General features: G+C 44.7%; 1 protein-coding gene across 1 annotated transcript in view; it reads right to left on the bottom strand.

The window, feature by feature from the left end:
* LOC138688805 (protein ELYS-like) overlaps positions 1–13041 on the bottom strand; it is a 41713-nt gene extending 28672 nt beyond the window's left edge. The window contains exons 1-8 of the mRNA XM_069801329.1: positions 12999–13041; positions 12543–12818; positions 6274–6300; positions 4664–4917; positions 3560–3740; positions 2584–2791; positions 1121–1237; positions 66–150 (exon numbers count right to left, since the gene is read on the bottom strand). Of these exons, the coding sequence (XP_069657430.1) occupies positions 66–150; positions 1121–1237; positions 2584–2791; positions 3560–3740; positions 4664–4917; positions 6274–6300; positions 12543–12818; positions 12999–13041 (1191 nt within the window). The remainder of the gene's footprint in view (positions 1–65; positions 151–1120; positions 1238–2583; positions 2792–3559; positions 3741–4663; positions 4918–6273; positions 6301–12542; positions 12819–12998) is intronic.
* Between the last annotated feature and the right edge of the window lie 46 nt (positions 13042–13087).

Below are 13087 nucleotides of genomic sequence, written 5' to 3'. Positions count from 1 at the left end.
ACTTAACTGATACTCACATAGACAAAATCACTATTTTCATCTTTTCACATACGTGCACGCCTTACCTCATACATGACTTGTCCCGGGGCCAAGCGTTTTCTGTCACCAAATGCTAACTGCAACAGATGTAAACTCACGACATCACCTTCACTGGAAAAGGTAGAAATTATGACATTTGATTACAAAGCTGCTTTAGAGGCCTTGTTATCATTTTACTAGATCTAGACTGATGTTTTCTTGCTGAAAAGTAAAACACCACTTCCCAAACCATCAGATAACTGGTCACGTGCAGCCGCTACAACACAAAGGAGGACATTTGGACACTAACAGCTTCAGGGGCAAATGCTAACCATACAGTTTGAAAGCTTTAATATGTTGTATGGACTACAAATTGTTGCTTTAAAGTCAAACTTAAAAAGGCTGCCACTCTGTGAACGGCTGAGCTGATTAAATAGCTTGCTGATGCTGAAAGAGAGAGATCTTTCTCCCCTTCCCTTCCCTTCCTTTCCCTTCCCTTCCCACCCCATCAAAGTTCCAGCCCCTCTCTTGCATACACACACTGCACCCTTCCACATACTGATTCGGGTCATTAGCCCAGCAGGAAACCATTGACTTTGCTGCTGAACAGTGATCGGTCTCTGCCACTGCCAGGTGAGCTGACCTGGCTCACAAAGGCTCCAAAGACGGCGCAAGTTGGCACAAGGTAATCCGCAATACTGTCACCTCCCTCCTTTAGGGGCAGCCAGCTGTCATATTGGCACGTTTAGCGCTCGAGATCTGCAGCCCCAAGTACTTTTAATGGTATTTTAATACCACGGTGCGAGTACCAAACAAATGGTGAAGCAGTCCTCAAGAAACAAAGGAAATCGTTTAAGAATGCAAGCACAAAAATACAGCCACTGTTGCTTTGCCTTCTTTCAGAAGGTAGGCACTAGTAGGTCCCTCTTCACATCTGTTAAATCCTGTAAAAATTGCAGTGTAAGCTTAACACCTTCCACACCTGAGAGAATCTCCTGCACAGCTACATAAACAAAACAAATATACATGTATCAACGGTATGTGAACAAAGATACAAAAAAATTTAAATGCAGTCAGTGGCTTATAGTAACTTTTTATTCACCTGTCTTGTGTAGACTGAACAGCCCACAAGTAGCAACAATTGCGAGGATCATTCTCAGGCTCCTGAAAAGTAACAGCATAGACAGGAATCCTTCCTCCTTCAAGCTGAGAGTGGTGCCTACGTGGTTGGGGGAAAAAAAAAAAAAAAAAAAAAAAGAAAGAAAAAATGAAAAAAAAAAAAGGAAAAGGGGAAAAGAGAGAAAAATAAAAACCTGTGAGCCTACGATGGGCCCTAACTGTTTGTAGAAGGGTAGAAGCATCTTCTGAGAAAAAAGCTTATCCTTCCATGCTTATCCTCAAAGTACAGAAGGTCATACTTCCATCTCAGACAAGTGAGTCAGGGAAGCGACTACTTTTTATGCAACAGTCAAGAGCTGAGGAAATTACTGTCCATCAAATGCAATAACCTGGGTTTATATCCTCCTCCGCCTAGGGAGGAAGAACAGAAATGATTACTTCAGCTGCCAGGCAAAAGACTGTTCCTCCTGTTCCAGCCGACTTCAATATTGAACTTAAAATGCAGCCTATCTTCTGAACAAATTTAAGACAGTGCCAAACCACAAGTACTTGCTCATTTCTTTACTCGGATGCTACGTAAAGCATTTTTCCTCCAGACTTCTGAACCTTACGTGTACCTTCACAATCTATTCTTGCCACCCAGTTAGTCCTCCACTGTCTATTTATGCATCCAACAGTTTCTGGTGAGTCACTGCAGGTTTGCTTAAGCCAATCCCTATCTGAATTTGGTCACATATTTCACGTGTGATTGCCCTTTGGCAGATATAAAATCGTCTCTTAATTTTTCTATTGCTTCTAGATTTACATGCCCCTTATCCTCGTCTCCAAGTGTTCCAAGCAAATTTTCATTCACACGCAACGTTGCCTCGGAATGGGTCAGTCCCCTGTTTTGGACAAGGCTGACATGTAGGAAAGAGTATCTTTTCAGGCACGGATCAGCTATTGATTTTTCGTGTCTCACTAGTTTCATCCTGGACACTTTAAAGAATATTATCACCAAACCCACATTATTAACATATGTAAGCTTCTCAATGTATGCCCTAATTGCAGTAGCTGGTTCTGAAAAATCATTCCTAAAATCTGGTTCATCAAAACACACACATTTCCTGGCTTCACTGAACACTACTGATCGGACAAAGCGTCTTATAAAAATGAGCTCTATCGCATCCTAAACTGCTTGACGTAACCCAAAGAAGCATGCTTTCCACAATCCCTCGAGCCACAGGCACAAGAAGGAAAACAATCCTAGTCCACTGGGGAGAAGGCGGTCCACTTAATCCACGTATGACTTTTCATAGTTATTTCAGAAGAGGATTTCTAAACATTCCAAGACTATACCCAAAATTTCAGTCCCTAAAAAAGTTCTCTTTCATGAACATGCTTCCGTAAGCAAACAATTGAGACCCCTGCACCTCCGGGCATGGCCAGGTGTAAAGGCCTACTTACTCCCTCTTCAAAGTTTTCATATTCCACAGTGACAGGCAGCCATCTGAAAAACCCACAACGAGCTGATTGCTTCTGCTTATGTAGTACAGCGTTGATATTGCTGTTCCTGAAGGATTTTGTAGTTGAAAGCAGAGATGTCTCCCTTCTCTGGTCACAGCTTCTCTTCTTTGTGGAACTTCAGCAGGAATTCTAGTGACAACTTCTAGACCTACACACACAAAACCACGCCATGAATTAATGTGTCAGGCCATTTAGGCTGCATTTTGAACACTGACGTGACAACACGTCTCATCCAATTCTACCGGCCCAGGCAAAATACCCATTTATGCAACGCTTTCTTTTGTATGTTTCCAAAGAACAGAAGAACTCTCTGATCGGACAGGTGTTCTCACTCGTATTTTAAAACCAGGTAAAAGCGTAACCTTCGTAGACAAATTCTTCCTGGACTCTGTAAATCAAGCGTTTGGGCCTCATGATGAAGCTGTCTGAAGCGACACCAACTCCTGAAGCCACTCTTGTAATAGCCAAAACAGCGTATGCAATCCGAATATGCAAATTAGAGATTTCAGTCATCCAAATGCACGGTTTTTGACAAGTCGGATTCATTTTAACAAGCAAGCCTAAAATTTGCCCCAAGTCAATTCACAGAAGCAGAAGAACATTCCCAAGAAATAGGGCGCCTCTGACACAACTTCCTCTCAGGCAGCTGCACTGACTCACGTGGTAAAATTCCTACACCTCACTGGCAAGCATCATAGTGACATACGGATCTTGGTGGCAGGGGGGCATTTATAACATTAGGAGGAGTATTAAGCCACTCCCATTTTTAATCAGGTCAGGACTATACCAAGTCAAACCGCCATCTGTAACCAGCAGTCAGAAATGCCTGCACGCTAGTGTCTTCCAAGTGGGATGCATATTGTTTATACACAAGTTTTCTTACTCTCAAATTCAAGTTTAAAAACTGCAGGCTTACCCGATGCTTCTATTTCATTCTGACTGCAAGAGAAATCATCCAAACAAAGGTCCACCAGAAGCAGATGACCAACATCTGTAGCCACTGCTGCCACTCCAAAGAGCCATCGCAGACTCTGATGTAGGTGCCGAGTGCTCACGCTGGGTCCTCCGTGATTAGTTATGGGTTCTATAGCAGTTACCTACAGGAAAACTGCAAGCTAGCATTTAAGCTGTTTGACAAGCTAAACAGAAATCATTCAAAAGTGAAGCCGGAATTAGCACATCAGAAACAAGAAAGTAAATACAGAGGACCACAAGACTTAAAAGCAAAGCATTGTTTCCAGTTATATCAAGAAAAAAACAATATAGTGAATCTTGATGTTCTATTAACTTGCACTGATTCTTGTTCACATTAAGATAATGAGACTAGGGGACATTACATCATCGGACTTCCTGGCTTATAGAAGACAGAAAAAAATGAGTAACATTCCACCAGCCTCTCCCATCTACACAAACACAATATTCAATAAGCAGAGATTCAAGGACTGCAGGTTGAAAGTCAATCTTTCAACAATCCGTCAGGTAACTCCCTAACGGCTCTTCTTTCCTACCCTAAGTCAACATAAAAATCTGTTCTGCTCTAAAGCCACCTGCTTGCTAGTCTGAGATTCAGGGGAATGTGTCTAAGTCATTTACAGCACAACTACGGAAGTTTCAGGTATTTTAAAGACAGTATTTCTAACGTATATAGAAACCAAGCATTTCCGAAATGTACGTTACAGACACTGGGAACAGCGGGGGTTTTTTTTCTTTTTCACTCTGGCCAATAAAAGATAGTTCTCAATGCCTTTTTGTGGCAGTGGAGAATTAGGTAACTATGTGCTCTACCATAAACCCAGAAAACTTGTTTTACGATCAGTAAGCTCAAAAGATAACGGTACCGTTAAGCCCAAGAGTCTGCACCAGGGCTCTCTTGACTGGATACTCTGAAGTGACAGTCTGCACTAATGCAAGATAGAAAAAATACCGCCTACAAAGAGACGCTCCAAAGCTTCTCCTGAAACAGGATTACGCAGCACCTGACAACGCAAAAGCTTCGTTCCTCCGATTAAAGTGGACGTACCCTTCCTGGGAGAACAACTGCTTTAACCACTCTCGATATTCCAAGGTCGTACAGACAGAGAACACTTCCCTCTGCTTCTTCCAACCCAACCAGCAGTCCCGTTCTCTTCTGCCAGGAAAAATCCTTTACCACACGAATGGTGGGAGGCTGTTTCTTTACTCCACGGAAACGGTAAGCAGAGCGCCGCTCTCCCGTCACAGAGCTCACTACCTCCAGTTGAGGACCACACGCCAACCATGCCAAGCCGTTTCTCCCTGTAAGAGAAAAGAAAGCTGACTAAAGCAAATTTCCAATACAAGACTGAAAACAACTGAAAAATCACAGCCACTGCCCCTTTCCTTCAATAAAAGTACCCAAAAGGGAAGACCGACTTCCCTAGTTGTGGTCAATTATTCAAAATCACCCATGGAGATCCTCCAGCACAACCTCTCAATATCAACAACCTTATTCTTTTGCATTTCTACTTGTCATTCCCGCACCGAAGGATTTTGACTGTTTGGGATGAAGATGACAACATATCGATTTAGAGTCTTCATCCCATATTCGGCTTGTTTTGGCTAGAAATCGTCTAAATACACACGGGAATACGAGTCTTAAAGCACACTTCAAAGATAACAAATCTAAACCAATTCATTTCTAGTTTATTAATTTTACTTGACACACGCCTACTTGGGGCAGGGATTTGGACGGCAGCAAGAAATTATCGTCAAATGGGCACTGCGTGAGTAAATCTAATCTTTTACACGGGCTGACGACAGAAAGAATTTAACACATTTTGTTTCACTGAACAAACTCGGAGGAAGTATTAACTCAATTACTGCACTTTCAGTCAGGTAGATGGATTCCACCTGGTCTAACAGAGCCTAGACAACCAGATAGGCACCCAGCTAGCTCTACTTGCGGATCACCTAGGAAGTCAACTACCTAATCTGCTTAGCCACTTTCAGCAGCTCTCCCTGGGTACTCATCTGCACCCTGTTAAATACGTCGGAAATATGGCTGCAGCGCTTAACAGTGTTATCCTCTTCCTTTGCTGTTTGTATTCAGACTAGGAAAAGAAAAAGCGGGGGGGGGAGGGGCGCGCCTCTGTAACGTTGTAGAAGAAGAACTAGTTCGGCATGTGGTGTTATGATGGTCGTAGAGCTTGAGCTGGTACAAATAAATAGGGCCCAAAACAACACTGTTACTTTTTTGAAAACTGCCTTTTATTTAATTAAAAATTGAGTGAGCACGACATTGAGGAAGGCCCGCTGACTCAGCATGCTTAACTAAATTATTTTAATAGCACAAGACTGGTGAAGGTTGCTGTAATTTCAAAGTTTAACTATACTAGTTTTAAGGGTTTACTATTAGCATTTGTAATAGTTAAAACTTCCTTCCTGTTCTCTCGAAACCTGATGCATCTTAACAGCACCAGCCTGACACAGTCGATACTGTGACCCTGTGCTTCAGGTAACCTCCAGGCAATAAGAACTTCAGACCGAGACCAAATTTAAAGCAGAATGCTCACCTCCAGAAAACTTCCCGCTCAGCACAGAACCTAGGGTTATCTCATCTTCCCCAAGTGCCTGAGTAGTCACCTCTGGAAACTGCAGCAGACTGCTCGTTACCTGAGCTGATAGGTCTCGCATTCTTCACTGTAAATAAAGAAAAAAAATGCAAAAACAGACTCATGTCAGCCATAACTGAGATGTGCTTTTTGAGATTGACAGAAGTTTCATCAGTATGCCGCAAGTAATCTCCTATACAGCTCCTGTAGCTCTTTTCCTTCAAAAAATGCCACTCAGGACAGTTTTTGATCTCACAGCAGAGCAAAAGGAGAATCCTTTTACTTTTCGAATGCCTATGAGATCACCAACAAAAAGTGACACAGGGGTATTGATAAGGTCAATAACAGGAAAAAAAAACAATACACCGAGTTCAAGTCTACTCAGACAGGTTAGTAAGATGTGATGTGAGAAAAAGCATATTTCAATTAGCACTGCAGTAAGAGGTATGAGTTTCCATTTGTCCTTGCTCTTGATTTTGTACCTCATTATTTATTGCCAATTGTCTTCTAGTAGATTTCGGGCATCATTTGTGTCTCGTTCACTTCTTGTGTGTTTATTTTGAACTTTAAGGAATACTACATTCTTAACTACCTTCACTCTCAAACTCTTCCAGAAAATGTACTGTTGATGTTTCCACATGACAAGCGATACAGACTTTCATAGCTCATCAGCTGGAAAGTAGTTTTCCATACACTTATCACCTGAACATAACACAGCACCTTAAAACACGGATTCTTTTCTACACTTAAATCCCCATATTCCTTATTCCAGTCCTTTCCTTCCTATTGCCAGTCCTTATCACATCTCTGCACTATTTTACAAAAACTTTGAGGCCTTTCAGTTTCCACACCTCTATCGGTGCTCCACAGACAGTTCACGTTTCACTATGTCAAGACAGATTTTTGGGGGGGGAACTTAAAAGCTCAGGTGACTTACAAGATTGAATAGGAGGCTAAATAAGAGATATTCCACACACGTGGAAATACAAACTACTTTAGCTCACTACGTTTTGCAAGTTCTATGGGTTATTGAAAAAGCCTCCGGAAGACAAGACAGGTTCAAGCATCTCTTCAAATAGCACTGCTTTCTCCATGGAGTCTCAGAAGGAAGATATTCTACGTAGCTCGCCATTCCTGGGCGTTACACATGCTGACCAACTCGGGCATCAAACAGAACCCTTACCCTACGCCACAAACCAGTACAGCCAGCCACTTCAATGGGCACACAAAGCCTATTGCATTAACTGTAGCACACATGTTCTCCCGCAAACAAAGTTTTATGGTTGCTTCTTCCAGCGTGCACTAATAACCTATTTTCCTTACGGCACAGGAGGTTACAGCTAGTTCTGAAGACCAGACTCTGGGAGCAACACAAAGTTACTAAAGGGAAACGCTTATAAATAATACCATTTACACAAATTGTACTTCTGTGGAGAAAGGTCATGCTCTAAAGCCTGGGCATTGGAATCTACTATATTTCAGGTCACAAGCACTCTACCTGAGAACATGTTCCAGTATCTTCTGCCAGCATGAAAACAACGAGCGCGTGAAACACAGGCAGTGTAAGCCAGGGTCCCGCACTAAGCGCAAGTCAACCTTCGGAAAAAAAGGTTGCCGATGGCAAAGCCAGTATTGCAGGACGCTGCTGCAGCCGGCCAGCCTGACCGCCCTGCCAGCATTCACAACTAGCACAGGTCAAGTTCCAAGTGGGACAACTCATTTGCAGTAGTTTTCTCGCGTTTGCTTTTTGGTACTTGTCATCCTTTCACAGTGACAGCGGGAGGAACTTTTGCACTGCATCCAGGGGCTCCAGAGAGTAAAAAGCCCTGCAGTTTGACCAGCCTTCCGGCTCAGTTTAATTGTAATGATTTAATCAATATGTTTTATCAGTAACCCATAATACCAAATACAAATACAGATCTATTGGGTTGGTGAATAGCATCTCTCAAAGGCCTTCAACGTCCAGCTGTTTTGATAGGTGCCTTCAGCAAAACCGTGATGCTGAATAAGAAAGGAGGAATGACCAGAGAAGATTATCACGGGAAGAAATTTCAGAAGAGGAAGAACAAGAGTCACCCTGCGTCACCCTGCCTTTGCCACTGCCTACCTGGACAGGCCAAGAGCACAGAACTTTGCGTGGCCAAATTGCACATCAAATTTTAAGATACTCTACTGGGGAGAGTTGAGCGTAAAAACAAACCGCTCGCCACCCCAAACTCCCCACCAAATCAGAAAGAATTCTTCTCTGGTGGAAAGCTCACACCTTGACACAGTGTACTCCTGCCTACAGTACACATCAAATGTGCTTATCAGGCCCATACCACCGCTAAGAACCACCAAATACGTAACACTCCAACGCCCGGACCATTCATGCAACTTTAAATTTAATTCCGCTGCAGTTATTAACTGCGTAGAAAAGCACGTGAAAACGCTAGACCATCAGGCATGCCCAGGTTTCCGCCAGCACGCCAACGGGCGTTTGAAACATTTTGTTCCTAGACATCTGGCTTGGCAATATGGAACTAGGAAGATAAACTCCACAATAAAGCCTGAACTGTATATACAGTGACCTGGCTATTAGGATGTTTTACTTGCATCATTCTGCTAAGTTAAACCAAGGATTACTGGCAAATCCACACAGTGGGAAAATAGTTAGACAGAACTAGTTAAAGGCGTGAAGCCTCTCCTTTAAGAGAGATATCCAACACTAACTGCATTTCTGCTCTCTTTGAAAACAACTACAGTCACATTCCTCCTTCTGTCTGGTAGGAAACAGATCAGTGTAAAACGCCACAGGCCTACTCCATGTTCAGGAGGAAGCCAGAATCCAACCTCCCCGCTGTATCCTACACCAAAGTGGTCTGTGCACAAGTTGCCAAAATTACCGTTCTTCTTCACCCTTGCTACTTATGACCTCTAAACGCCATGAACTGTTCCCAAAGAAAGGAACGTGCCACAAGTCATAGACTGATGACAGATTTCTGGATTAAAAATCCCAAGGGAAAAAAAAAAAAAAAGAGAAATTACATATTCAAGTGGAATCACATACAGCCAAGTCAGAGTTCTGCGATGTCAGTTCTGACTGACGGTAGTCCAGGAAAATCAAAGGCCAACAATGTTACAGGCTTACTGAAGAAAAAGCTAAAAATACGCTCAGTCGCAGCTGAAGATACGGTTTCACAAAACACGTTGCCTTCACTGCCGCCGGAAGAGAGGCCTTGCTGCCGCCTCCCATCTCTCCATCTGCTCCTTTGTTCTACTGCTGTATTCCTGTGGCTTACCTGGCACTGACTTGAGCACTTTTTAGAGCACTTTACGAGCCAGGTTAACTGCCTAAGCAGACGGGAAACGAACCCAGAAAAGTAGATAGTTTTCCACCAGCTTAGAGAGTTAAACCGGCTGGCAGAGAGAACTAGCAAGCATGAAAGTTGGCACAAGGAAGGAGGCAGGACAGTGCGTTGGGAAGAAGGAGAGGGAATTTGTCCGTCTCCATTTTGTGGCAGTCAGCCGTTATGCTAGCTCATACACGTGTGAAACTACACACGCGGTTTGCAAGGAGAGCTGCAGAGCCCTTTCCTTTTAGAAAGGACACCACCCGAGACACAGTCAGTCAACTTTTAACTCCCTCGTGCACGTAGAGACTCACTGTCTCACTGAGAAAGGCTGCAGCTGACGGGCGTCATTCATTCAGCCAGATGTGGAAGCTAAAGCGATTTCAGGGAGCTGCTACCTGCTGATCAGAGAACGGACAACAGTGTGTGACACGATTCAGGTCACATTCTCCAAGGAAACAGGACAAAGAGTGGGAAGAAGCCAAAGAAGAAGAAATGGAAGAAAAACTAAGTCCTTTTGAGAAAACCAGCATCCACTTTGTTGAATAACAGGTAAAGATGACAATGGCAGAATTTTTTGAATTATTGTTAACGACTGGTTCAATGACATTTTCCCCAGAAAAGCAGGAGGCAGCTCACAAGCGCTGGAGGAGCAGTGGATGGAAAAGACACTTTCTGCACCTTAGTAGTCGGGTTCAGTGAATTTGCGCTTTGCCATATTTTACTCTTGCCGAAAGAAGATTTAGTGAGCGAGTTAGCAGGTGACTTTGTGAGTACCACCGGGTCATTTCTTTCCCACTTAGGCAGAAACACCCCCCCACCCCGACGCTTTAGGCAACCACCCTACATTTAATCCAAAGCCTAAGTTCTAGTCTAAAAAGCCACTAGCATAACAGAGACGGTCTGTATCGGAACTCCACAGCCAGGCTTATTTCGCTCAAGTGCAGCCTACAGATTCTCTTGCAGAGTTTGTGCGGATGCTCCACAAGCCCAAACCTACAGCAGAAGGTGAGGAGAAGGAAGAATTTCAGCTCTCTAGCCCAACAACCCCCAACAGCTAAGACCATAGATTTGACTTCCCTTCAAATGAAAACACAAACAAAACCAACACAGCTCAGAATTTGACACTGCAGCCAGTTTACCCAGCCACCTCCTATGGCTATTCTCTAACACAACCATACTTTCATTCAAGAGTCGCAGCCCCTGTCTAACGTGGCTAAGCTAGCAAAAGTTCCGAAAGTCCCTTCTGAACTTACGCTCTTTTTGCATTGCTTGGCGTACCTGGACAGACAGACATAGGTGCTAAGTGTCTCAGTACAGAACACGCGCGCAGCCTTCCTAAGAGAGGGAGACAGCAGCTGACATTTCCAGCATACCACACCGGTGTGCCGTCGCCCCGGTGCTCGCCCCTCCCAGCACAAGTTCTAGAATCACAGAATCACGAGGAAGAGAACTTCCAGAAGTTCTCTTCTGGAAGAAGGCGGCCTTCCAGAATCACTGGAGGTCATCTGGTCCAAGCCCCTGCTCAGGCAGGGTCACCTAGAGCAGCCTGCCCAGCACCACGTCCAGACGGCTTCTGAGCATCCAGCTCTGAAACGTACTTGGACAAACAGCAACCTGACAAGCTGAACCGCAAAAACATTGGCAACACGTGCAACAGGCCCAGGCTTTTGGTGACTCTCTCCTACCAATTTAAGTATTCTCTCCACCACACAGGTGAAAAAATACCACACCAGCAAAGGCTTGTCGCCATTACTTCTCTAAAACTGTATCCAACAGCTTGCTAGGGAGAAGACACAAAACTAATAGAAGCCCGATTAAGTTCATTTCACCGTCTTAAAAAAGCACACCCCAGGCAAATCAATGCAGGAAAACGAGCCGATGCAGTAAGTGGATGAGGAGCTGTCCTCAGCAGAACAGGGTACTGTCCTGTGTGCCCAAACACCTGTGACAGCTGCCAGCCAAGACTGATGCCATCATCCAGACCGATGGGCCTAAGGCGGCACTTGAACTACCACGTTTAGCCGTACACCCTACACGGGGTTCAGCATTCCCGACAGAATTCAGCCCCTGAATTTCCCCTAGTTTTACCAAACACCATCAGCAAGCAATTACTAGAGCTGAAGGACTGACTCCACGCTTCCTTCTACTGGCAGAAGCTCCAGACCTCGAGTCAGGAAGAAATCAAGCACTTTTGTTTAAGTCAGCAACTTTGCTGCGTGATGCAGGCTTCATGCAAAAATCAAGAGACCCCCACAAAACGCGCGGGATTCCTGTAAAGCTCTGCTCTCCCCATTAAACCCAGCCCTCTTCCCGCAGTCAATCGCCGCTCTATGCAGAGAGCCAATTTCCCAGCTCCTCTGTTTGGCAGTTACCCATGTTGAAGCAATAAAATGGTCTGTGAAAAGCAGCTGGGAGGGGAGCAGCGTATGGCCTTTCAGTGAAGGTGTGCCTTGAACGACTTATTCATCAAGTCACCATCAGGCCCCTTCTTTCCCAGAGCAGCCCGTCATGCACTCCTTGGCTCTTACGCACCGCCACAGCCTCCTACTGAAATGCTTCTGGCTGGCTAAATAAGTCATGTGAACATTGGTTGCTTTCAGAAACATGCCCAAAACTGAAAGGGGACGGAGGGGGTGTTGGGGTTTGGGGATTTGGTTTTTTGGGTTTTGGTTTGTTTTTTTTTTCTTTCAGAAAGTGCAAAGAACACATCTGCCCCAAGTTCTAGGGTGTTCATCTCATGACTGGTTTTAAAGTGAAAACCTCTGGTTCTCCCTGTCAAGGACTTTGAGGCGACCCAAGCCTGAGCTGCTTTGACATGGCTCGGTACATTCACTGGCATCTTTTATTTCAGTCATGATTTCTCACAACTACAAAATGAAACCAAGAAACCGTAAGGTACTTAGAAGTAGACAGAATATTCTGTTATCTGAGCTCACGAGAGATTTGCTATTATATTGTGGACCCGTAACCCAGGCCTACGTTATTGCCAGTTTACCCTGGCTGAAAAGCCCCTGGAGGGTCTCGTCGGGGCATTGTGGGCACAGAAGTGTGTGAGCAACGAGTCTTAAAGATGACAAGAAGGGGAAAAGATCAGAAGCAGAAGAGCAGAGGTTAAGGTATCTGGCCGCGATGCCCATTACTGGGAAACTCGCCTGAGCCACTGCAGCGTGCTGGTGCTCCCACTCCTTCTGGGCTTCCTCCAGCCAGGACTCCCACGTCGCCTGCGTGCTCCAGATCTGCCACTTGTTCTCAGCCAGCAAAACCCACACCTCTTGTGAACAGCAAGACAGCTTTAACCAGGGTACCTATGTGTAAAATATCAAACCCCGTGAGAGACGAGGACCAGCAGCGAGGAAGCCATGCAGTGGGAGGCGGTCTGGCCTCTTGCAGAGCAAGCCCTTCCAACCCAAACCTCCTGGGGACCGTATGGCACGCGGGGACACAAACCCACCTCGCTGCGGAACAGCCGAGATGTTTGTTGCTGCTGTCAGCATCCTGAACTGGAAACGAAAGCTGCCATCTTCCCTGTCCTCGTCTAAC

The sequence above is a fragment of the Haliaeetus albicilla genome, chromosome 13, assembly GCF_947461875.1.
Source record: "Haliaeetus albicilla chromosome 13, bHalAlb1.1, whole genome shotgun sequence".
Taxonomy (NCBI): Eukaryota; Metazoa; Chordata; class Aves; order Accipitriformes; family Accipitridae; genus Haliaeetus; species Haliaeetus albicilla.
This window is presented reverse-complemented; position numbering and strand designations above follow the sequence as displayed.